Source organism: Nycticebus coucang, chromosome 4 (genome assembly GCF_027406575.1).
Source record: "Nycticebus coucang isolate mNycCou1 chromosome 4, mNycCou1.pri, whole genome shotgun sequence".
Taxonomy (NCBI): Eukaryota; Metazoa; Chordata; class Mammalia; order Primates; family Lorisidae; genus Nycticebus; species Nycticebus coucang.
This window is the reverse complement of record NC_069783.1, coordinates 1,193,615-1,217,661: the sequence shown is the minus strand read 5'-3', so window position 1 is coordinate 1,217,661 and position 24,047 is coordinate 1,193,615. Positions and strand designations below refer to the sequence as shown.

Genomic DNA, 24,047 nt, shown 5'->3' with positions numbered 1-24,047 from the left:
CTGCCCCCTGCCTCTGCTCACGTGCCTGCCCAGGCATCTGTCTGCCCTGCACTGTGGCCGAGTCATCTTCCTGGCACACAGGAACCTATTCTGAAGACACTGCCCCCCTCCATGGCTAAGATCACCCTGTTCAGCACAGAATGTTCTGGTGGGGGAGACTCCAAATTCTGGACCTTGGGTTGAGAAGGAACCAGAGTGACATAGCTTCCTGGAGAGCAAAGAGCAGATCTGATAAACAAGAGGTAGAAAGTGGCTCAGAGGGACTCGGAGCACATCCTCTGTCCCTGCTTGTGTTCCCTGGAGGTCGGAGTCCAGGGAAGCAAACTCAAAAAGGGCTGCCGTGGTGGGGACCAGAGATGCTGCACAGGAGAAGTTGCCAGTTGCCCTGCGTCAGTGTTTGCTCGTGGTGAAAGACTCTCAGTCATTCAAGACTCAATCAATGATAAACTAGCACGACAGTACATAGTGGTATTGTTGACTGGCATAGTTCACAGTGCAGGCACCGTGCGTGGAGTATATTGCACCTCACATAAGTTACACACAGTAGGAGTTTTTTACTAGTAATGGTGAAATAGTGAAGAACAAAATAAATACCTTAAGAGTAAAACAGGATAAAGGAAACTGCCTCTGGATGTGCAGACTTGATTTTCTAGAGACACTGAACCCCCGACGCTGCGTCTGGTTGGGCTTGGCTGTCCGGTGGGGTTGGGGGCTGTTTTGTCTCTAGGAAGTTCTCCCAGCCACCTCCTGGCGTGGGCAGAGTGCAAGGTTCCTGCACACAGACAGCCCCACCACTTATTTTCCTTCCCAGGGGACAGTCCCCCTACCCTTCCACATCTTGTTAACCACGTCCCACCCCCACACCTCCGGAAAGCTGTACTTATTTAGCTATTTTCAGCAGCAACATTCTCCAGAAAAAGTCCCTTCTGCGCTGATGTTTGATAAAAATGTCAGGCTTCCCTTCCTCTCCTTTTGGAGCCTTGCAAAGCTTTCCCCTAGAAAATTCACTTGGAATTCCTGATCCCCTGCCTGGTGCCAGACGTCTGGGCCTGGTGAGGGAGTTGGGGAGAGAGCAGCCGGTTAACTGTTTGCTGCCCGTCATTGACTTTCCCGAGCTCAGAAGCAATTAGTTTCAATTAGAGAAGTTTCTCTGAGGGCTGCTGTGTCTTGGTTTCAGAATTTACCCACTCACTGCCTTGGGGCCACCCTGGGTTTCTGTGTCTGGCAGCAGGCTGTGTGCAGACTGTCCCCAGGGCCCAAGAGCCCAAGAGGCCCACGCAAGCTCAGCTGGTGTCAGCAGGTGGCAGAGCAGCCACACCACTTGTGCCCAGGGTCTGGGCCAGGCCAGCTCCAGGGTTCACTTCCAAATTTGACCCGCACTGGCCATGTGGTCACTGGATCGGAATGGGAGGCCCCAAACCCAGGAGTGTTTGCATAGAAGGCATCGTCCATCAGACCCTCTTTGTTTCCTAATTTAGTTTCCCAAATGCTTGCTCAAGTCCCACACCATAAATAATACCGCTGTCCATCATTCCTTCCTGGCGGCTTCACTAACTGGGAACTAAGAGCAGCCACAAAAGACAGCCTGCAATCCCACCTAAGTCTCAGTGTGGGTACAGAAGTGTGAGACTGGGAGCGTGCAGGTCACGCAGAGCCACCAGCCAGGCCCTGACTAAGGAGCATGCAGGACACGCAGAGCCACCAGCCGGGCCCTGACTAAGGAGCATGCAGGACACGCAGAGCCACCAGCCGGGCCCTGACTAAGGAGCGTGCAGGACACGCAGAGCCACCAGCCGGGCCCTGACTAAGGAGCATGCAGGACACGCAGAGCCACCAGCCGGGCCCTGGCTGAAGGTCCTTCGTCCTTGTTTCTTTCTCTTCGCACTTGATTAATTACGTGTATGTAACTTAATTCTGACCACTTTCAAGGTAGGAGAATTTGGAGGGGAAATTACTATTTAAAGATATTACTATTTAAAGACATTACTATTTAAAGACACTTACTGTGGGACTTTGTAAAACTCAAGCCACCGGGAACTGCATACCTTTTTGAAATGAGGCTCCTCCACCAGCTCTCCCCATGGGAACCCCTCTGAGCCAGCCAGTGGGTGTAGAGGCCACAGCTGTGTCATCCAGAGCACTGTGGCACTCCGTCCCACAAACACCATGCTGGGTACGTGTCCCTGGAGCAGAGACCCGACTGGACCCAGCTATACGGCTGCCCTGAGGGCTTCTGGTGGGCCTCAGTCCCAACACACAGGACCTGACATGGACGCAGGCAGGAAGGGGACATCCACGCGCAGCAAAGCCATGCTCTCAGGGCTGCTGACTCGGTGGTGCTGGGACAAAGGCAGGGGGGCAGGTTCTCTGAGATCAAGCTGATGGAGCAGCCTGCACTGTGCATGTGCTCAGATTATGAGCCGTACTTTGGCAGCTCTCGGAACAGTTGTTTTTGGCTGCTGCCTTTAAACTGTGAAAGTATTTGGTGGAAATTTCCTTGGCTTCTTCACACAGCACCTCCCCTGCGAGCCGCGTTTCCTGCTGGCTTCGCCACTTGGATCTAGAAAAGGAAGAGAGAGGGAATGCCGTGAGCAGAGCCGGGAGCTGAGGAAGACTCCTCCTTCTCTCCCCTGGAGAGGGTCACCAGTGCCAGAAGCTTCTGGAAACCCTTACCAGAGTTACGCTCCTCGTCTGAGAATTGCCCAAAGCCATGGAATTGCTGTCCCTGTGATCTTGTCCAATTTTATGAAGTGCTTCTCTGTCTCATTTGGTAATAAATAATTCTTAACCCAGAATTACCATTTGCCTTGCATCTCCCAAAAAATATCTGAACTAGAAAATATTATGTGAATCCTTATTAATGGAGGATGCAAAATTTTTACCATGTTACTTTCACCCGTCAAACCTCAATTTATCTCCTTTAAAGGATAAAAAAGATCTAACTCTCCTGCTAGGAACTTCTGTGATGGCAACACAGGCTGAAGCCTTGGGATTGGGCCCCTCCACGGGGCAGGGCTGGGTCTGTGGGCACAGGACACCTAGAGCCTCTTTCTGTCCAGCCTGGGTGCAGGACACCTGCAGAATACCTGGAGTCCCTCTCCATCCAGCCTGGGCACAGACACCTGGGGTCCCTCCCTGTCCAGCCTGTGCACAGACACCTGGAGTCCCACCCTGTCCACTGTGAACACAGGACATCTGAAGCCCATTTCCATCCACCCTGGGCACAGAACACCTGGAGTCCTTCTTTGTCCAGCCTGGGTGCAGAATACCTGGAATCCCTCTCTGTCCCAGCCTGGGCGCAGGACACCTGGAGTCCCTCCCTGTCCACTGTGAACACAGGACATCTGAAGCCCATTTCCAACCACCCTGGGCGCAGAACACCTGGAGTCCTTCTCTGTCCAGCCTGGGTGCAGAATACTTAGAGTCCCTCTCTGTCCAGCCTGGGCGCAGGACACCTGGAGTCCCTCCCTGTCCACTGTGGACACAGGACATCTGAAGCCCATTTCCATCCACCCTGGGTGCAGAACACCTGGAGTCCCTCTCTATCCAGCCTGGGCACAGGACACCTGGAGTCCCTCTCCGTCCAGCCTGGGTGCAGGACACCTAGGGTTCCTCCCTGTTCACTGTGGGCACAGGACACCTGAAGCCCATTTCCATCCACTCTGGGCACAGACACCTCAAGACCCTCTTCGTCCACCCTGGGTGCAGACACCTGGAGCCCATCTCCATGCACTGTGAGAAGGCAGTGGGAGCTGCCCCAGGCTATAGGGGGATGGGGGAAGTTGGAGGATGTGCAAGGAAGAACAAAGAAATACTTACAAACTTGAAAAGACAAAACATGGGGAAGAAGAGAGGTGAATGAGGCAGCCCCAAGACCGGCCTGGCAGCTCTGTCTGTAGCCAGGAGGTCTAGGCACAGGGTTCCAGAGCAGGTGTAGGTGTCCCAAGGGTCATCTGGGGGGAGCCCAAGGACCAAGGTGTGTGTGCCTCCCCCTGCAGAGTCAGGCCAGAAAGCACCTTGGAAACCCCAGATGCTCCTGTTTCCCAACCACATAGAGCCAGGACTCTGCCCGCCCTTACTTTCTTGTTCACACCACAGACCTGGAGCAAGTTTTCGCTGTGCTGCCCAGGCTTGGGCAGAGGGTCAGGGACAGAGCTGACAGTTGATGAGGAGAGAGCTGCTAAGCAAGATGAGAGCAGCCTGGGGGCCAGGGCGGGGAGAGCCCCTGGGGACAGAGAGAGGATGGCAGAGGGGGGTGTCCACTGGGCAGCCACTCCCAGGGCACCAGGCCCAGCTGCAAAGAGACCTGGACTCCTGCTGTCACCTGTGTCCCTCAGAGAGGCTTTCCTGGGGACACTGAGCCTGCTGGTGCATGATTCCATTGTGCACACAGACCCGTTCTCCACAGGCGTGGCTAACCTCCTATCTGCCTTGTGTTATCATTTAACATCGTTTTTCTATACTCAGTAATCAAAATGCCCTCTAAGGCAGGGTTTTGTGCGTTTTTTAAATCTCCATCTTACAAATAAAGAAACACCCAGGATTAGCAAGTGCCAAACAATGAGTCGATGGTGAATCCAGAATTGGAAACGCAAATCGGACTGCAGAGCCTCCCTCAGCTCCCCCTGAAGTTTCCAGGTTCTGCAAAACAAGAACCCCCAATCCAGGCAGAACAACTGTCAGGAGGCCTCATCCTGCACCCAACTCTGCTGTGAAAGAGCTGCTCCTCAGGGCCCCAATACTTCAGGAAGCCTTTAGTCACCAAGGGAGAAAGGTCATAAGGTCTCCCTAAAGGGGCCCAGCCCCACCTGGGCATGCGTTTCAAACCTTCAGCAACCGGACTCATAAAAGAAGAAGAGCAGAGGAAGCCATGTGCTCCTAAAGAGGTGGGCTCAGGGAAAGTTTTCTGCAGAAGCCAAATTTTGAAGAAAATGCAGATTATATGGTGTCCGTATTTCCTGTCTTCCATGGTGAGCATTTTTTTTTTAATGAAGACATTCAATCTGCAAATACTCCTGGCATTTTGCATGAGCAGGTGCAAGAGAGACACCCAGGGGTGTAGGGCAGGCCCCTTTTGCAAGGCTGGATGAGGCGAGGATGTCCGCCCGGTGTGCACAGTGACAGCTGACAGGCAGCAGGACCTGTGAGGAGCCCATCAGACCACGGCCGTGATTCTCAGAATTGTGTGGATATTCTAATGTCGTCACCAGATGCAGGGGACTCAGACAAGGAAATATTGTTACATAAAGATGTGATTTCCTGACATGACCACTGACAGCCCCATCAGAAAATGTATTAGAAAAATTTGTCTGAAAGGATATTTAGAAAGCTTTATAGTATCAACGTGGACATTAGGAGTTATTTCTGATGGTCACATGATCTGCCTGGGTTATCATAGAGTGCTAGGTGGACACACCATTGCAACACCCAGGGTTTTTCTAGCATTTAATATACAGGTGAAATCCAAAATTTGATATTCACAATATCACGTCTATAGATGTTTTCACCTCACCAGTATATTAAGACCCAGATGGCCCTGGGCCCAGCACTGAGACTGCCTGTCTGGGATATGGCAGAGCAGCGTGAGGAAGCCCAGACGTGAGGGGTGGCCACAGAGCAGGTGTTCAGGACAGAGAACGGGACATCAGCCTGTGCACAGCCAGAAGGGAAAGAGGGAGCCTCCCTCGCAGCCTCTGCTCAGACACACGCCGCAAGGGCTCGAGTGGACCCTGAAGCAACACACCAAGGGTAGAAGCCTCAGGAAACACCGGAGACTTCAGAGCACACTGGTTACTGGGGACTTCGGCCACCTGGCCTAGAAATTAGGTGAGGCCAGGATGTTGTGGCTATGTGCTTGCCACTGATTCCCTCCAAAATGATCCATTGGGAAGGGGCAGTCCACGATGGTGGGGCCTGAGGCCAAGTTAGTTAGGGGCAGTCCCAGGTTATGAATCGGATACGTCCTGTAGGATTGTTCTTAAGCTGAATGTGTTTGTAAGTTGCAGCAGGTACAGTTGCCTGTGACCTGTAATGGCCTCCGTGCGAGTCGCACGTCCGACGGATGTTTGTGACTCGGTGGCTGCTATGTGCTGCCCCACTTCTTCATATCTGAAGTTAAGTGTTAAATTCAACTTTGTGTAAGCTTGATGCTCTCCGTTACAAAGACGCTTCCATGCAGTGTGGTAACTGCATGAAAGCCCCCATGGCTGGTGGGGTAAACGACAGTGAGGCCCTTCTGAGCCCCTCCCCTCAGAGGCTCAGCTCGTGAGGCCCCCTCCCTGCCAACCCAGCCGGGTTCCCCCGTCAGTCCACACGACGTGGTCCAGTGAACACACACGCACACACGTCCACCCTCGTCTGTACAGAGCTGGCCACACGGTGTACATCAGTCAGAAGAAAGTGCAATATCTGCTGTCCTGTGACTGTTCTCTGCTGCCGGGGCTAACAGCTTTCTCCTGTCTCCCCCAGCTTATCCGGATGCCCGAGAGCCACGTCGGCGATGAAGAAGGCAAAGCTGTCGGGCGAGCAGATGCTGACCATCAAGCAGCGGGCCAGCAATGGTGAGGCACCCTGCTGGGCACCGGCCGGGCACCACAGTCCTGCCCCTGCGGCCCGGCAGGAGTGGTTCTGCTCCCTTGTAAAGCTACTCGAAATCTTCCCACAGCTGTGTGCCAACCCCTGTTGGGAAGGCCTCTCCAGCTCCCCAGCACCCCAGAGCGCCCACTTTTCCACCACCACCACCACTCACATCGGGTGCACCGGGCGCAGCTTCCCCCGGGCGTTCCTTCACCCGCGGGCAGAGCCAGTCTCCTCCAGAGTTGCCCAGGCTCTCAGGTGGTGTCCGCCCAGAGCCTCCTACTCACCATGGTTGGTTTATTTCCTCAAAGCAACACTGTCAGTACATTTGCAGTTACTCCAGGATACAGGACAGAAATACTGAGCTGCCCGCCGGGCGTGTCCCCCACGGAGGTGGGACGAGGCCGTGCTCAGTCCCCATCTCAGCTCTCAGGTCAAAACAGGAATCCTTCCTGTGGTACATATAATGCTTCATCTTCCATATTTTTGTGCTTTTTGTTGGTGATTTTGCTGCTGAAACAGGCCTCCATAGAGCTGAAGTGTCCCTAAGTGCAGGAGGCCGTGGTGGGCCTCACGGGGGACCCCACGAGTTAGTTACACTTCACAGGGACTTTGCGTGTTATAAGCACCTCCTGGGACCCCAACTGTCACAGGCACCATGCAGGCAGGAGTGAGGTGATGTGAGCCCCACATCTACTCAACAGGTGGTCCTTAAACAGAAACACACATGAAATGAAGTTCCCCTGACTGGTCGACAAAACGTTGTGGCCAGAGGCTCACAGGAGCTTGGCCTGTGTCTCCCAAGTGAGGGTGGCACGCCTGCATGCCCAGCATGTGGTGACTCCATGCGGCTGGCTCCCACTGACCACTGTAACTTGTGGCCTCCACTGACTGGTTGCCCTTTGTAGTAGAGGTCTGGCCACTCCCTCAGCCCCCAGTGAACAGGGTCTTGGGCCCCTCACTGGCAAGGCACATCCCTAATGTTCTTAAGAGGAACTTTCAGCGCTCTTGAAGCTCCGAAAACATGGTCGCCTGGGTTCAGAGCTCTGGGCCCACAAACCCACCCTATAAAGTTGGACCTCAGCAGAGCCCCCCTCTGTACCTGTTTCCAGGGCTGGCTTCCCCCACAGTGCCTGGCAATGGGCCAGGACATGAACAGTGCCAGAGCCATTTATTCTGGGTCCTGGGGACGAATGAGAGCCACCATCTACCAGAGAAGCAGTGGTCCCTGATAGCTGTCCTGAGCGGCTCCTGACTCCCTCCCCCCTGCATGGGGTGAGATGCTTGGGATCGATCAGACAGGCCCTGGCCTCTGCCAGCCCCTGACCACCTGCCCTGTCTTCCTGCAGTCCCAAGCGACCATATAAGGTGCCCAACTCTGAGGTGCCAGACAGCCAAGGCCCATGCCCTGCTCGGCTGCAAGGAGCTGTGTTCACGTCCATAGAGAAGATGTTCGCCAAGCTCCATCTGTGTGCCAGGCATTTTCCAAAGTGCTTAGCCTGATTTTCACCCCCAAACCCATCCTGGTGTCAAAGCAAATCCCTTAGTTCAATTGACGTGCACCTGAGTCCCTTTGTTTCTCATTGGTGGGCCTGAGTTAGCGTGAGGGCACTGAACATTCAGAACTCTTTTCCTATGGTGGCCAGACACAAGTGGTTAATTCAAAACACAAGTGCCCTCGGGGGGGGGGGGGTGGAGACAAGTAGTGAATCTGTGACCATTAATTAGAGGAACCAGGCACCTGGCCTCCATGCCGGGCAGACGCTGCAGGGCACAGGGCGGGTGCCAGGGCCCCCACGACGTGCCATACCCAGCTGGGGCAAGGCAGCCCTGTCGTGGGATTTTAGCTCAAGAGGGAGGTGAGCAGCTCTCAAGTTCCCTCTGGCTCTGAAATATGTTGCTGTATTTCTTTCTTTATAAATTCAGAGGAAACCTACTCTTTTCCCTACAAGGTTGTATTACTTTTTTTATCACACAGAATGGAATGACCTCATGGAGTTAATTAGCACTCGGTTCTGTCCCAGCAGCCTCCCTTCTAGCACATTCCTGCAAACGTTCTTTCATGCCTCTTAGCATTCTTGGCTGAGAAAACTGTGCTTCCATGGCTTTTTCTTGGGGGGTGGGGGGGGCAAGCTTTTAGGAAAGAAGGAAATAAGATAGTGCTTTTTTCCTTGTATTATCCCGAAGGAAGAAAGCTAGGGAAAGAGCCTCCAGCTCCCTCCCTGGACTGGAGCAGTGAAGCCTGCATCAGCTGCCGCACTGTTTCGTTTGATGTTGCAGACACCCCGAGAAGGGGGGCCGGGTCTGCAGTCCCCTGTGGGGAGAAGGAAATACCCAGAGGTTAGAGGGTACTTGGAGGACAGCCCCGACCAGGGGGGTGACCAGTGTTGACCTGGCTCAGCACAGAGCGCTGGTCTTCAGGAGCCCTCCTGACCACGCTCATTGGATTAGGCCCTTTTGGTTGGCTGGTTTCTGAGGCAGATTTTGTGGCTCTGAGATGCTGCCCATTGGCTGTCCAGTCCTTTCTGAGGCAGGTCCAGTCTGCAGGATGTGATCATAGAAGTCTAGCTCCAGCTTAACCACCTGCAAGTGAGGGCTTCAGAGGAGAGGAGAGGCCAGGGGTGCCACCCTCAAAGACACCAGCTGGCCAAGGACCAGCTTCTCTGAGGGGCTGCCATGGCAGCTCCCTCCGAGGGCTGAGGGCAGGTCCTGCACACCACGGCCTGGAACTCCCCTCTCCGTAAGGGGCTGCACAGGGGGCACCCAGACCCAGGCACCCATAGGGATGTCACAGGGGCTTGTGGTCAGTGCTAAGAAAATTGATGTTCAGCCTCCAGTGCCACCTGACCCCTTCTCTCCAGAGTCCTGTGGCTAGGGGTATTCCCCCACACCCGCTTCCCCCTCTCCCTCCTCCTCCTTACAAGACAACTGCTGTGCGGAGCCCCCAGCAGGGAAGACCAGGAAGCCTGGTCCTGCCGTGCTTCCCCCAGGGGTTCCGAGACAGGGACAACTTCAACAAGTGACTCAGCAGTCACAACCTGCATCACTGTCCATCCAGCCGTCACTCCCTAAGGGGGCTAACGTGGAATGCTGGCACGGCCCATGTCAAGACCTTTGATGTATTTAAAATGACAGGGACTCTGTCAGAAGAGTTGACCTGAGCTGGATGGATGGGGTGATGAAGCCAGCTCTGCCAGGTAATTTAAACAGCAGACATCTCTCCTGAACTCCTGATACTGAACATCACAGCCCGAGGTCTTGATGGCAATGTACTTAGAGTCCTCTGCGAGCCTGTTTCCCAGCAACAACCCTTGCAGGGCAGCCTGGGGTCCAATGTTACCATCGGTGTGCCCAGGAGGCCCAAGTGTGTTTAGATGCTTGTAATTTGATGGCAAATCCTCGTTAAATGAGGCATTGATTCCTTCGGCTGCTTTACAAATCATGATTTTTTTGCACTGGATGTCTGCATCTCAGGCACGGCCTTTTCTTTTTCTCATTTCACTAAACACAGCACCCAGGCCCTGCCCACTGATCACTCCATCCCTCTTCTCATCTCTCCCAGTCTCGAGGAGAGGCCTGGGTATGTGCATCCCACGTCTGCGGGTCTTTGCACCCTCAGGCCCCGCCTATGGATAACCCCAGCCCTTTGGTCTTGCAAAGCCTGAAATGCATCTGTTCCCCAAAGGCCCCCCGATGCCTGGGCTGGAGAAGATCCCCACAGGTTTGAGCAAGAGCCCCTCATCATACTGGGTGGCCAGAGAGGACGCAGCCCCAGCTCCTGGGCTTCCAGGGGGACCACTGCGTGTTCAGGGCTACTGCTCTGCCTCACCTGGCGCACTCAGCTGCAAGAGTGAGTGGCCAGAATTAGAAAGGAATCTCTGTTGCTTTGATCTTGGCAGTGTGATGCTGCCAACACCAAACATATATCCCAAGGAGGCAGGTGTGTCTGACACCCTCTGCACCCTGGGCCAGGGCCCTGCGCCTGACATGCCCAGCCCTCTAAGGGCGCAGCCACCCAGGACCGCTGGATAGACAGGTGCACAGTGGTGGAGGGTATCTCTCCAGCAGAGGTTTGCAGATTGGCAGTTCTGGGAGGGCTTTCTATTAGCTAAACATTAAGTGTTCAGAGAGCCCTTTTGTGGCCCCCAGCCTGCAGCCTTATCCCCTGGCCTCCTCCAGGTGAGTTCTGCACTCCGTGAGGTGAGGGTACACTCAGCACCTGAGGGCTCCTACTGCTGGTGACACGTCAGTGGTCCACTTTCCTGCCCAGGGAGATGGCAAAGCCTGGCTCCAAGTCTGGGAAGTTTGCAGGACAGCAGAGGGGTGAGAGAGTGAGTGAGACCACACAGCAGCGGATAGATGGGCCGAGCTGGGCGGGGCAGCACCAGCACAAGGTGGTTTCTGCCTAGGGCTGTAGGACAGAGTCCTGAGGCCCCGCTGGTTACCTGAGGAGCCTGACCTGGACAGCACTGGGGCTCCCGTGTGTCTTGGTTGGTTTTTCTTTTCCTTAGGTGACATAGAAGGGGAGGAGGCAGGCCCAAATTGTGACCTTTTTTTCTCAAATTCAAGTGTATATTTTCCAAGAAAATTCAATTACAAATATAAAATGAACAAAGGAAACTCCTAAAATTTTAATTCTAATATTTTGCACACAGTAGTTCTGACATGCTAACGACTCGTTGTTACAGGCATAGAAAACGATGAGGAGATCAAACAGTTAGACGAAGAAATCAAGGAGCTGAATGAGTCCAATTCCCAGATGGAAGCTGACATGATTAAACTCAGAACTCAGGTAACAGTTTTTGAAGCCCTGAACCTTTCCAATCTTTCCATCTTGGCTGCAGCTACCACCCCAAGGATGCGCAGCATAAAACCAGCTTATAGGAGAAGCGTCACATCCTTTCCTTTGCTTGTTTTTTCCCTTCATTTTTCCACTGGATAATCTTGGCCTTCTGCAGCAATAGCATCCATGGCCATGTCTGCTGTGACCAAGTGGCCTGATCTGTGCAAATGAAATACCATTTGTGAATAGTCACCCAGAGTATCACCTGTTCCTGCAAAAGATGAGAGGCTTCCTCCCCAGACATTTTAGTCCCTGATGTTATTTGACCACTATATTAAATACGGTAGCAGCCCATGCTCCCAGAACCTCAACTTTGAGGTCTGGGGATTTTGGAAAGCTCCCCTTGTGCATTCAGAGTCCCAGGCCCGGGGATGGCAGCTGTAGAGCTTGGTCTAGGGAGCCCCAGGAACGGCCCTTCCTCTGCACCTCCCAAAGGTCCCCAACAGAGCAGCTTTTGTCAGGTAGCCAGTGACCCCACACACCCTATGAGGCAAATGTCATCAGCCCATTTTGCACACGCAGCTTCTGTGATTTAGGCACGTACATCCCCCAGCCCATTTTGCACACACAGCTTCTGTGATTTAGGCACGCACATTCCCACAGTGGCCAAGCCAGAGCTTGTCTGACCCCCAGGGCTTACCCACAGCCACAGTGCCTAGCTGCTCTTGGGTCCCCTCGCTGTTAGCAGAGGGGCCCCCTCCTGTGTGAACACAAGCAAGGTGAGACCTTTTTGTCCTCTCAGAAGTAAGGTCTCTACTCTGACCCACCCCAGTGGACCTCCCCAGCTGCCCAAGTGTTCCTGGGGGCTATCAGGAACCCTCACCCAGCCTCTATATCGCACAAGACCAGAGAAGGGCCGGGGCAGTGCTCCTGGCTAGGGGATGGGACTGTCCCCCAGGCGGCCTGTGGAGGTGGGCACTCTCACCACCCTGCCTCAGTCTCCGGAGGCTCTGCTCTGCAGAGAGACACAGGGTCCACTAGGTGTAGACATCCTCGGGGCTATGGCCCCACCCACCACGTCCCTGAGAGGGATTGTCAGGGGCCCCCGTGGGCACAAAGGATCTGTCTGTCCAGGCGCCCATGCCACCTCCTCCCAGAGGGCATCAGGCCTCAGCCCCCGGGAGTGTGCAGTCCTCCCCTGGGCCCTGTGACCAGAGCGCCCCTGGAACAGGTTGGTGTTTTCCTCATGACACCCGTGAAGGTGGGGCTGGGGGGCAGAGTGACAGCTGAGTGGCTTTCTTAGCACTGTTGGTAGAGAACTCAGGGTCCCAGGGCAGGAGCTGGCGGAGTCAGCAAGGGTGTGTTTGATCAGGACAGACAAAAAGTTCATCCTTGAGCTTCATTCTGTGCATAATGGTGAAAAGCCTGAGGATCCTACTTTATTTCTCCCTTCGGACAGCACATTTCTGAGAAGTCCCTGCAGGTGCAGAATCCTCTGTGTAGGGGGTTAAGCCCACAGTCCTTTGGGATTCTCTCTCCCACTCACCACAACCCCCTCCTGTTGCTGACTGACCATCCCTGGGCCTGGCCAGCTGCTCAGCCCTCCTCCTGTGAACAAGCCCCCCTCCCCGCTGTGTCAGGGCAGATGCTGTGGGATGCTGGGTGAGACATGCCTGGCCTCTGTGCACGCCTGGCTCTGCAGGTTAAGAGGCAGCTGTGTTCTGTCCTTCTCACTGGCTCCTCTTTGGAGTTTGTAGTGAACATTGGCACCTAAGGACATCTGTTTACTTTGGACATACAAAATGAATTTTGACTGTGCATGGTGGTTCATTCCTATAATCCAAGGCTGAGGCAGGAGAATCCATTGAGCCCAGAAATTCAAGACCACCCTGGTAATGTGATGAGAGCCCGTCTCTACAAAAAAAAAAAAAAAAAAAAAAAAATCAATGAGCCGAGCCAGGCACAGTGGTACACCTGCAGTCCCAGCACTCCTGGAGCCCGAGGTGGGGATCAGTGAGCCCAGGAGTTAGAGGCTGCTGTGAGCTGGGTGACACCACTGTTCTTCCCTGGTCCAGCCCTCCAGGCACTGGTCAGCCCTGCCCTCTGCCCCCTCCCCTGAGCCTTAGCTCTTCTCTCCTTGGCAGGGGTCCAGGTTGGCGCCTCCACACTCCCTGCTGGAGCAGAACAGAAAAGAGGCCAGAGCCAGACCAGGGTGTGACTTCGTGCCGTCTGACCTGAGTGCTGGGCACGGCTCTCCTGGGCCACCCCACCCTCCACAACCTGCTTATAAGCCATTCACAGAGCCTGAGCCGGGGATAAGTGGGGGTTAGTGCTGAGGTGGTTCTGAGGCGCATCAGCTGTCTGGTGTTACAAGGAGACTCCAAGAGAGAGAGGGGACGATAGCGCCAGCTCTGGGCCCTGCGGCTCCATCCTGGGCAGGGTGAGGCATTTCTAAACTTCAGGTGTGTGGGGTGAGGACCCTCACACTCGTCTGTGGAAGGGGTTTTGCCATCTTATTAGCACATCAGATGCTCTGTTCACTGCCCAGTTGTGGGAACTTGACATTAGGACACACGCATTCTGGTTTAATTGAGAGACGAGTCAGCCAGTTTGGAAAGTGTTTAAGCTAAGTTCTGGGTAAAGTCAGTGAAGCCAGCACAATTTCTGTGGACCTGACAAACCCAGGTTTGTTCTGCTCTGCAGCTGGATGGGAGGATCGGTTGCTGGGCCTATGACCTACACAGCTCGAATCAGGATGCTGGATGCCTGCCCCAGCTGCCCGGCCCCCAGGAGAGTCCACCTCCCGCAGAATGGCCACGGGGCTCTGACCACCTCTCCCCAGCCAATTCACTGGACTCAGGGCCACACACACCTCTCGGTGCTGGGTTGCTGGGACACTGGTGGGACACACCCCAGCCTTGGCTCAGGATCCCACGAGATCCAGCTCAGCTCACACCAGCAGGCGGTGTGAGGACAGGAAGGTGAGAATAGCCACTCTCTGCCTAGAGCACGGATTAAAATGATACAGAGCAGGGCCTGATGGGGGAGGGGGGTCATAGCTTCAGGCCATGTATGGTGAGTGAAGCCTGCTTAGGGCTATTAAAAGGGCCCCCGCCTGGAGACACAGGGTCCCTGGGGACAAAGGTGCTGGTGAGGCATGGGGACAGCCCTGGCACTGGACACAGCAGGAGCCAGAGGAGGAGGCTGGGGCAGGTGGGCAACTGTGTGTCCAGGTCAGTGAGTGGTTCTGTGGGGAGGGGGTGTTAGAATATGACAGGGAACTAGCATTTCAGGCCAGATCTGTAATGGAAATCACCCAATGAACCAGCATGGATGTTCCCAGCGTAGTTCACCTTGCATCCGGCCTCAGGCCACGGCATTTCTGCACCCCTCATCAGAGTGTGGGCCTAGAGCTCTCCGTGTAGGCCAGACACCTGCATCCTGGACACTGCGCCTGCTCCTCCCCATACAGGCGTGTACCCTCCCTGAGGACACTGAGCTCATATGCCCTCCCAGCACCTGACCCTACCATTCTGTTTTCCTCCCTTATCTTCTGGAGATCCTCTATAAATATATCACACTGTCCAAGTGCAAATCTAGACCAGGACTCGGCAAACGTTTCCCAGGAGCCAGACAAGTCTTCTGGGCTTCTGGGCCATGCAGCCTCTGCCATGTCAGCTGTCTGGCATCATGAGACACACACACACACACACACACCACGCCTGTGAGTTTGTCCAACACAGCTCAATACCGTACTGCAATTTGCATTTAATACAGCTTTTGTGTGTTACAAAATGTGATTTGTTTGTGCCTAACAACTGAAAGGTTGAAGGCCGTTCTCAGAGCCTTCTTAGCTCTCAGAGTTGGACCCGGGGGCGGGGGGGGGGGGCTCTGGCTCCTGCTGCTCTCGTGGGAATGTTCTCAGGAAGGATCCTGCCTGCTTCTGCTCACAGCAGCCTCATAAAACTTCTAAAAACCCAAAACCAGAACACACCCTCCTGTGGAAGCTCCTCCCCTCACCCCAGGAAGCTGGATGTTCCTCAAAACTAGGCAGGTCCTGCAGGGGACACAGCCCCTCCCTGAGGATGAGAATGGTGGGAGAAGACTGGGTGGGTCGCCAGCGACCCACAGGCACCTTGGCCAGAGATGCTTTCTAGAGACGGGTGTTGTGGGAATGCCTGGTGCCGTGGACGGCTCTAGATTAGGGTTGTTTGTAGGCCAGGGCGTGGGTAGGGGGACTTGAGACAAGGTCTTGCTCTGTTGCCTCAGCTCACTGCAGCCTTGAACTCCCGGGCACTGGCATCCTCTCGCCTCAGCCTCTGGAGTACCTGGGACCACACTCGCCCCCACAGGCTTTGCATGGTCAGCCCCACCCCCTAATAAGGATGGGCTGGACCAGCTGCCCCTGCAGCCTCTTTCTTGGATACTCTGCGTCTGTGACCACCACTTGGTGCCACCAAGAAAACCCTAGGGTGTCATTTGGGCCCTTGAGGTAGGGTCAGAGGTCCCAGGATGGCCGGAGCCTTCTTGCCATGAGCACCATGTGCATCTCTGAAGAGATGCATCTGGGTTAGGAACGGTCACTCCCGACTGGTCTGGCCAAGCTGGGGGACGGCACCGCAGGCTCCAGACCTGGGCAGGTGTGACAGCACCACGAGCAAGTGGATAAGGGTGTGTGAGATGCTCAGGGAGATTCAAATAATTCAGGGCCATAGGGGGCACGGCTCAGGGGAGGGGCGGGCGTGAACGTGTCCCGAGTTCAGCAGTGCTGCACGTCTCCAGTCACCCCTGGAACTAGCCAGGCTCCCAGCTGCAGCTCAGAGCTTCCGTTTCCCAGAGCCACAGAGGCCTCCATCAGCACCAGCATGGCTGTGGCCCATATCTACATGAGCCGCACTTCTTGTCCCCTCACTAAGTGGGTGTAGCATGAGCCCTAGGGACTCGGGGGGACTCCACAACATGGAAGCGTGTCGGCCTCCTCAGAAGGGTCTAGACTTTTCAGGAGAGAACACGAGTGGGAAGAAATATTATGTACGATGAAAACACTCACCTGATTCCTTAAATGAGAGGAAGGAAGGGCCGGCCTGGAGGCAGCGCCTTCTCCAGGACAGAGTGCACTGACACCCTTGGGTAGGCGCAAGAAGGACGCTTCCGCCCATTTCCCATGGGAAGGACGTGACACCCCCACAAGGAAATCAGCATGCTGAGCACTTGTCTGCAGCAGAATTAGAGTCAGGCAAGGGTCAGTATTAGCCATGAAGCACTGACCCAAATAGATAATGCTGCCCACCAACCCACGGAGAGGTGGGGGACAGCACCGGCACCATCACCACTTGGCTCTACAGACACAACAGGTTTACAGCTGAGTCACAGCACAGCCCCAGCACCAAACATGAACTCCTGTTACCGAATTTTCATATGTATAGGATCAAAGCTTAGAGATCAGGCCCATGATGCAACAAATTCCTGACTTCGAGGCTGCCAAGCTTACAAGAGCAGGAAGGCCTGCTGCCACCTGCCCATGTCCCATGTCCACCCATGCGAGGCGTGCTCCCACCTCCCTGTGTCACATGTCCACCCATGCGAGGCGTGCTCCCACCTCCCTGTGTCACATGTCCACCCATGCGAGGCGTGCTCCCACCTCCCTGTGTCACATGTCCACCCATGCGAGGCGTGCTCCCACCTCCCTGTGTCACATGTCCACCCATGCGAGGCGTGCTCCCACCTCCCTGTGTCACATGTCCACCCATGCGAGGCGTGCTCCCACCTCCCTGTGTCACATGTCCACCCATGCGAGGCGTGCTCCCACCTCCCTGTGTCACATGTCCACCCATGCGAGGCGTGCTCCCACCTCCCTGTGTCACATGTCCACCCATGCGAGGCGTGCTCCCACCTCCCTGTGTCACATGTCCACCCATGTGAGGCGTGCTCCCACCTCCCCGTGTCACATGTCCACCCATGTGAGGCGTGCTCCCACCTCCCCGTGTCATATGTCCACCCATGTGAGGCGTGCTCCCACCTCCCCGTGTCACATGTCCACCCATGTGAGGCGTGCTTCTGCCTCCCCATGTCACATGTCCACCCATGCGAGGCATGCTTCTGCCTCCCCGTGTCACGTGTCCACCCATGCGAGGCGTGCTCCCGCTTCCCCATGTCACATGTCCGCCCATGCGAGGCGTGCTCCCGCCTCCCCATGTCACATGTCCACCCATGTGAGGCATGCTTCTGCCTCCCCATGTCACGTGTCCACCCATGCGAGGCGTGCTACCACCTCCCCGTGTCACGTGTCCAGTCATGCGAGGCGTGCTCCCACCTCCCCATGTCACGTGTCCACCCATGCAAGGCGTGCTCCCACCTCCCCGTGTCACATGTCCGCCCATGCGAGGCGTGCTCCCACCTCCCCATGTCCCGTGTCCACCCATGCGAGGCGTGCTCCCACCTCCCCGTGTCACGTGTCCAGTCATGCGAGGCGTGCTCCCGCCTCCGCATGTCACGTGTCCACCCATGCAAGGCGTGCTCCCACCTCCCCGTGTCACATGTCCGCCCATGCGAGGCGTGCTCCCACCTCCCCATGTCCCGTGTCCACCCATGCGAGGCGTGCTCCCACCTCCCCGTGTCACGTGTCCACCCATGCGAGGCGTGCTCCCACCTCCCCGTGTCACGTGTCCACCCATGCGAGGCGTGCTCCCACCTGCCTGTGTTACATGTCTGCCCTCGCTTGCAGATCACCACCATGGAGAGCAACCTGAAGACCATCGAAGAGGAGAACAAAGTGATTGAGCAGCAGAACGAGTCCCTGCTCCACGAGCTGGCCAGCCTCAGCCAGTCCCTGATCCACAGCCTGGCCAACATCCAGCTGCCACACATGGTAAGTGACTCTGCGCGCAGGATAAGGCACTCTAGATGGCCACAGCTCGCACCATGACACAAGTGTCTTAGTGCCGTGATTTCCATAGTTCCAACCTTTGGATGTGTGCGGTCACCACCCCAAAACCGTAGCGTTAATGGCTAGACCACTGGTGGGGCTGATCCCAGGAGGTTGAGTGTGCTCTGAATAGGCCTTTTGACCATCGTAAACCCAGGGGCACTGTGCTATTATACTATTTTATGCTTTTGTGAATATAAAGAAAATAAAGCTGTATATGAACTACTATTTAATATCTCGTAGGATCCAATCAATGAACAAAATTTTGATGCTTACGTGACTACTTTGACGGAAATGTATACAAATCAAGATCGTTATCAGAGTCCAGAAAATAAAGCCCTACTGGAAAATATAAAGCAGGCTGTGAGAGGAATTCAGGTCTGAACAGCTGCTCTAGTGATGAAACTCTGGCTTAAAAAGGATGCCTCTTGTCTTTGCTGCTGTGACTTACCAGAAAGTGTTACATATCTATTTCTGTTCGAAACAGTGTTATGCTTACAAGACTTCATCATGATTCTATGTCTTGCTTTAAAGATAGTACCGCAGAATAGTTTTTGGAAACATCCACATTTCGTTCGTTTTCATGTGAGCTGACAGTGTGCTCTGCCACGTAATGTCCATAGCTGCTCTGTACGCACATTCGGGGCGTATATATTTCCGAAGAGGTGAGCTGATCAAAATAAACAGAGTGTAAATTCTTTTTAATGCTTTAGTGATTAAATGTTTTAGTATTTTGAACTGAAATGGACAAAAAAAAAAAAAAAAAAGCTTTGAATGACCATGCCGTGGCCCTGAGCTGCGCCCTAGACACCATTGTTTTGCCTCATGTTGGAGGACTTCATGGAATTTAAGAAATACATTCTGTGTGCATATTGTTTCATAGCAAGAATTGGTTGCAAAAATGCTTTATTTTTGAACAATGCTTGGAAATATTATGTGACTTTTTTGTCTGTTTGTTTTAGGAGGATGGTGTATGGTGGGGGCAATAACTGAGGTTTTTTGCATTCCAAGGAAATGGCAGATGGATTAGCTGTAAGAGTGACATAAGTAACTTATTGTAAGACAGCATCAAGCCATGGGAACTTGCAGAAGATTCAAAGCAGCTTACACAGCACTTTTAAATTAACTCTAAACATTACATGGTGTGACTATGGAAACTCCAGACAGGAGCTGGTCAGAGGTGGACGACACGAAGATCCCCTTTTCCATTTTCAATAAACTCTGGAGCAGCCTTCTCATGTCTCCCCTGGGGCCGGGTGCCCCTCTGAACCGTCACGGCAATGTAGCAGACCCAACAGCACCCATGTGTTTTCAACTTAAGCTAAAAGATGACTTAAGAGCATTTATTTCCCCCTTTCACTTTTAAAAATCATTATTGTTACTAATCTTATTATTTGAGGGGTAAAGACAAATGATTTGTGAGTATTCCAGTTACTGGACTGAATTTTCTGCTGGATCTGGTGAAAAAGCAGCTCAGTAAAGTCTCCCCCACCCCGACACTGACCCTGTCGAGCGCTGGGTCCTGCTCAGAGTCCTCTCAGTGGCTTGAGCGCTGCCCCATCCTGGAGACCAGGTGGCCACAGAGCATTTGTGTACCTTTGTCATTGGATTTATTTGTGATCTATTCTAAGAACGAATGCAATCAGATTTTAAAAGTAACTAAATATACTTCAGCACTTTTTTGCTTTAAACTAGATCATCTTAGACTTGTTTATACCTTCGATATTTGATTGTGTTGCTCCCGACGACTGCACTATTTGTATGCATAAGACCACTTTTGATTGCTGCGTCCTCCTTCTGAGTAGCCCTTTGACGACGTGTTGTGTTTCCTGACGTTGACTTGATTCACCTTTAATAGCATCTCTTCCTTCCTTCCATGTCTTGATGTTATGCAGGAAGTACAAAGTACTTTAAAATTTTGTTATGAAATTAAAAAGATGGGTTTTGTAAAAATAAAAAAAAAATATTTTTAGCAGAACAGGACTTACAGGGTCATTGTCCCCACAATGTGCCAGTCGACTATTTGCACTTACCTTGTCCTATATATCCGTACGGAGGTGTGCAATTCCTTGTGTCAGTAGCCTTGTGACACTGAACCTGGGTGGATTATAGAGGGGCCCTCACGGCTGCTCAGTGATGTTGGGAAGAGAGGACTACAGGGGTCTCACGACAAATATTCTGATACAATATCAACCTCGGTATATATATATATGTATAAATATATGTATATCCCAGCAGCACTTTATACTGCTCACTGTACAAACGCTTACAGTTTTCCACAAGAACTTTAATAACTAGCTGGGAAAAGATTATGTAATTACTCGGGGCTCGGCGCCTGCTCCGTGTAGCCCCTTCCTCTTGTGCTAATAATGGGCTGCAGCCTCCATGCTCAGAATTGCCTTTTGAGAGCTGAAGCAAGGTGCTTGCAGTCTCCTGGGGCCGCCACGTGGTCCAGGGCCCCGGCCTCCATGTAGGGCCCCCATCGTTCATAACGGCATATGCATCTCCCCACCACGTCGTGTCTGCGGCTTCTTTGCCAATATAGTAACGCTTTTAGTAGAGTAATAGATAGCATCAGTTTGGATTCTTATTGTTATCACCTATGTACAATGGAAAGGGATTTTAAGCACAAATCTGCTGCTCATGTAACGTTGGTACATAATATCAAATCAGAAGTTATCTGTGACTATTATATAAGGATCACAAAAGTGTCACATATTAGAATGCTGGCCTTTCATATGGAATTATTGTGAGTCATCAGAGTTTATTTATTATAACTTATTGTTCATATTCATTTCTAAGTTAATTTAAGTAATCATTTATTAAGACAGAATTTTGTATAAACTATTTATTGTGCTCTCTGTGGAACTGAAGTTTGATTTATTTTTGTACTACACGGCATGGGTTTGTTGACACTTTAATTTTGCTATAAATGTGTGGAAATCACAAGTTGCTGTGATACTTCATTTTTAAATTGTGAACTTTGTACAAATTTTGTCATGCTGGATGTTAACACATCTTACTCTAAATAAAAAAGGTGTTGCCACATTTGTAGCACGAAGTATCTCTCACCAGGGTCCGGCTCTTCACTTGGGTCTGGGAAGCGCTGTGTGGGCCCCGGCACCCACTGGGAGTGTCTCACCTAAGACCAAGCTGTTTCGGTTACAACAGTTGTATAGCTGAAGTTCCCAATCCTGGGAATAATGGGGCAGGTGATTTTTAAGAAACCCCTGAGCCCTTGGGTCTCCTACTGTCTCCCTTTGGCCATATTTTCTGTCACTCCTGCCCCTGCCTCCGCCTGGCCACTCAGAGTGAGCACCGACAGGACACCACAGCTCTCCACACTGGAGCCTCCTGCCAACCACAATTCACTGCCACACTGAGGACGAGCTGTTGTGACCTAACGTGTGCGCAGGGCTCAGCCTTCCCATCTCCCCCACCTGCTTGTCCTGGGGCAGCCCCTCAGTCCTCCTATGTCTCAGAACCTGGGCGACTTTCAATCGTCGTATAAAGTGACCCTAACTTGGCTGATCGGATTGCTACCTCCTAACCGATCCAGTCCAAGGGGAACAGGTGCCCTCCCCCGGGTCTCAGGATGTCACTGGTTCCCTGGGTGTTTATAAGGAATATACTGGTATTTCCACACTGTCAGCAAGATTTGAGCCTCAAAATTACCCTTTAAACATGATGAACAATGAATCACATCATCTATATTAATAAAAGTCACAGTTTAAAATTCTAAAAATACCCTACTATTATAGACAAAATCCCCCAAATATTAAATTTGAGCAAGATTCCTTAATAATTTTTCTTAAGTTACACAATGGTATTCCCCATGGAACCTTCTGTGCTTCAAGATTCGCGGTCACCCGAGCACTTCCTGCCTGCTGATGTGTCTGCACTTCTCTCTAAACAGGATTGCTTCTTAGAGGCTTTGATGACTGCATTAATCCCACTAGGTCTGTGGTCAGATTACCTGGGCTGGAAGGGGTGTGACATGTGACTCTCACACTCAGGATTTTTTTTTTTTTTTTTTGATACGGAGTCCCACTCTGTGCCCTGGCTAGAGTACTGTCGCATCATAGCTCACAGCAACCTCAAACTCTTAAGTTCAAGAGATCCTCTGGCCTCAGCCTCCCAAATAGCTGGGAAATACAGGTATGTGTCACCATGCCTGGCTAGTTTTTCTATTTTTAGTAGAGACAGGGTCTTACTCTTGCTCAGGCTGGTCTCGAATTCCGGAGCTCAAGCAATCCACTTGCCTTGGCCTCCCAGAGTGCTGGGATGACAGGCGTGAGCAACCCTGCCCAGCCTCAGGATCTTTTACTTCATTCTCTCTAGACCTGCAGGGTGGATGCTGTGTCTAAGCAGAGGTCCTCAAACTACGTCCCACAGGCCACAAGAGGCGGTATGATTGTATTTGTTACCATTTTGTTTTTTTACTTCAAAATAAGATACGTGCAGTGTGCATAGGAATTTGTTCATAGTTTTTTTTTTAATTAATTAATTTATTTATTTATTTATTGTTGGGGATTCATTGAGGGTACAATAAGCCAGGTTACACTGATTGCAATTGTTAGGTAAAGTCCCTCTTGCAATCATGTCTTGCCCCCATAAAGTGTGACACACACCAAGGCCCCACCCACCTCCTTCCTTCCCTCTTTCTGTTCCCCCCCATAACCATAATTGTCATTAATTGTCCTCATATCAAAATTGAGTACATAGGATTCATGCTTCTCCATTCTTGTGATGCTTTACTAAGAATAATGTCTTCCACGTCCATCCAGGTTAATACGAAGGATGTAAAGTCTCCATTTTTTTAATAGCTGAATAGTATTCCATGGTATACATATACCACAGCTTGTTAATCCATTCCTGGGTTGGTGGGCATTTAGGCTGTTTCCACATTTTGGCGATTGTAAATTGAGCTGCAATAAACAGTCTAGTACAAGTGTCCTTATGATAAAAGGATTTTTTTCCTTCTGGGTAGATGCCCAGTAATGGGATTGCAGGATCAAATGGGAGGTCTAGCTTGAGTGCTTTGAGGTTTCTCCATACTTCCTTCCAGAAAGGTTGTACTAGTTTGCAGTCCCACCAGCAGTGTAAAAGTGTTCCCTTCTCTCCACATCCACGCCAGCATCTGCAGTTTTGAGATTTTGTGATGTGGGCCATTCTCACTGGGGTTAGATGATATCTCAGGGTTGTTTTGATTTGCATTTCTCTAATATATAGAGATGATGAACATTTTTTCATGTGTTTGTTAGCCATTCGTCTGTCGTCTTTAGAGAAAGTTCTATTCATGTCTCTTGCCCATTGATATAAGGGATTGTTGGCTTTTTTCATGTGGATTAATTTGAGTTCTCTATAGATCCTAGTTATCAAGCTTTTGCCTGATTGAAAATATGCAAATATCCTTTCCCATTGTGTAGGTTGTCTCTTTGCTTTGGTTATTGTCTCCTTAGCTGTACAGAAGCTTTTCAGTTTAATGAAGTCCCATTTGTTTATTTTTGTTGTTGTTGCAATTGCCATGGCAGTCTTCTTCATGAAGTCTTTCCCCAGGCCAATATCTTCCAGTGTTTTTCCTATGCTTTCATGAAGGATTTTTATTGTTTCATGCCTTAAATTTAAGTCCTTTATCCATCTTGAATCAATTTTTGTGAGTGGGGAAAGGTGTGGGTCCAGTTTCAGTCTTTTACATGCAGACATCCAGTTCTCCCAACACCATTTATTGAATAGGGAGTCTTTCCCCCAAGGTATGTTCTT

The 24,047-nt window shown here is 52.1% G+C and overlaps 1 protein-coding gene across 14 annotated transcripts in view; it reads left to right on the top strand.

Moving 5' to 3' along the window:
- MYT1L (myelin transcription factor 1 like) overlaps positions 1–21,353 on the top strand; it is a 476,241-nt gene extending 454,888 nt beyond the window's left edge. For 4 of the 14 annotated variants that reach the window (XM_053588628.1, XM_053588625.1, XM_053588623.1 and 1 more), the window contains 4 exons: positions 6,469–6,560; positions 11,265–11,368; positions 18,084–18,227; positions 18,528–21,353. In XM_053588628.1, the coding sequence (XP_053444603.1) occupies positions 6,469–6,560; positions 11,265–11,368; positions 18,084–18,227; positions 18,528–18,668 (481 nt within the window). In that variant the 3' untranslated portion in view covers positions 18,669–21,353. Of the gene's footprint in view, positions 1–2,514; positions 2,759–6,468; positions 6,561–11,264; positions 11,375–14,062; positions 14,341–18,083; positions 18,228–18,527 lie in introns of those variants that run through there. The other 10 variants (XM_053588626.1, XM_053588624.1, XM_053588622.1 and 7 more) reach the window with 6 other exon arrangements.
- Positions 21,354–24,047: the final 2,694 nt, after the last annotated feature.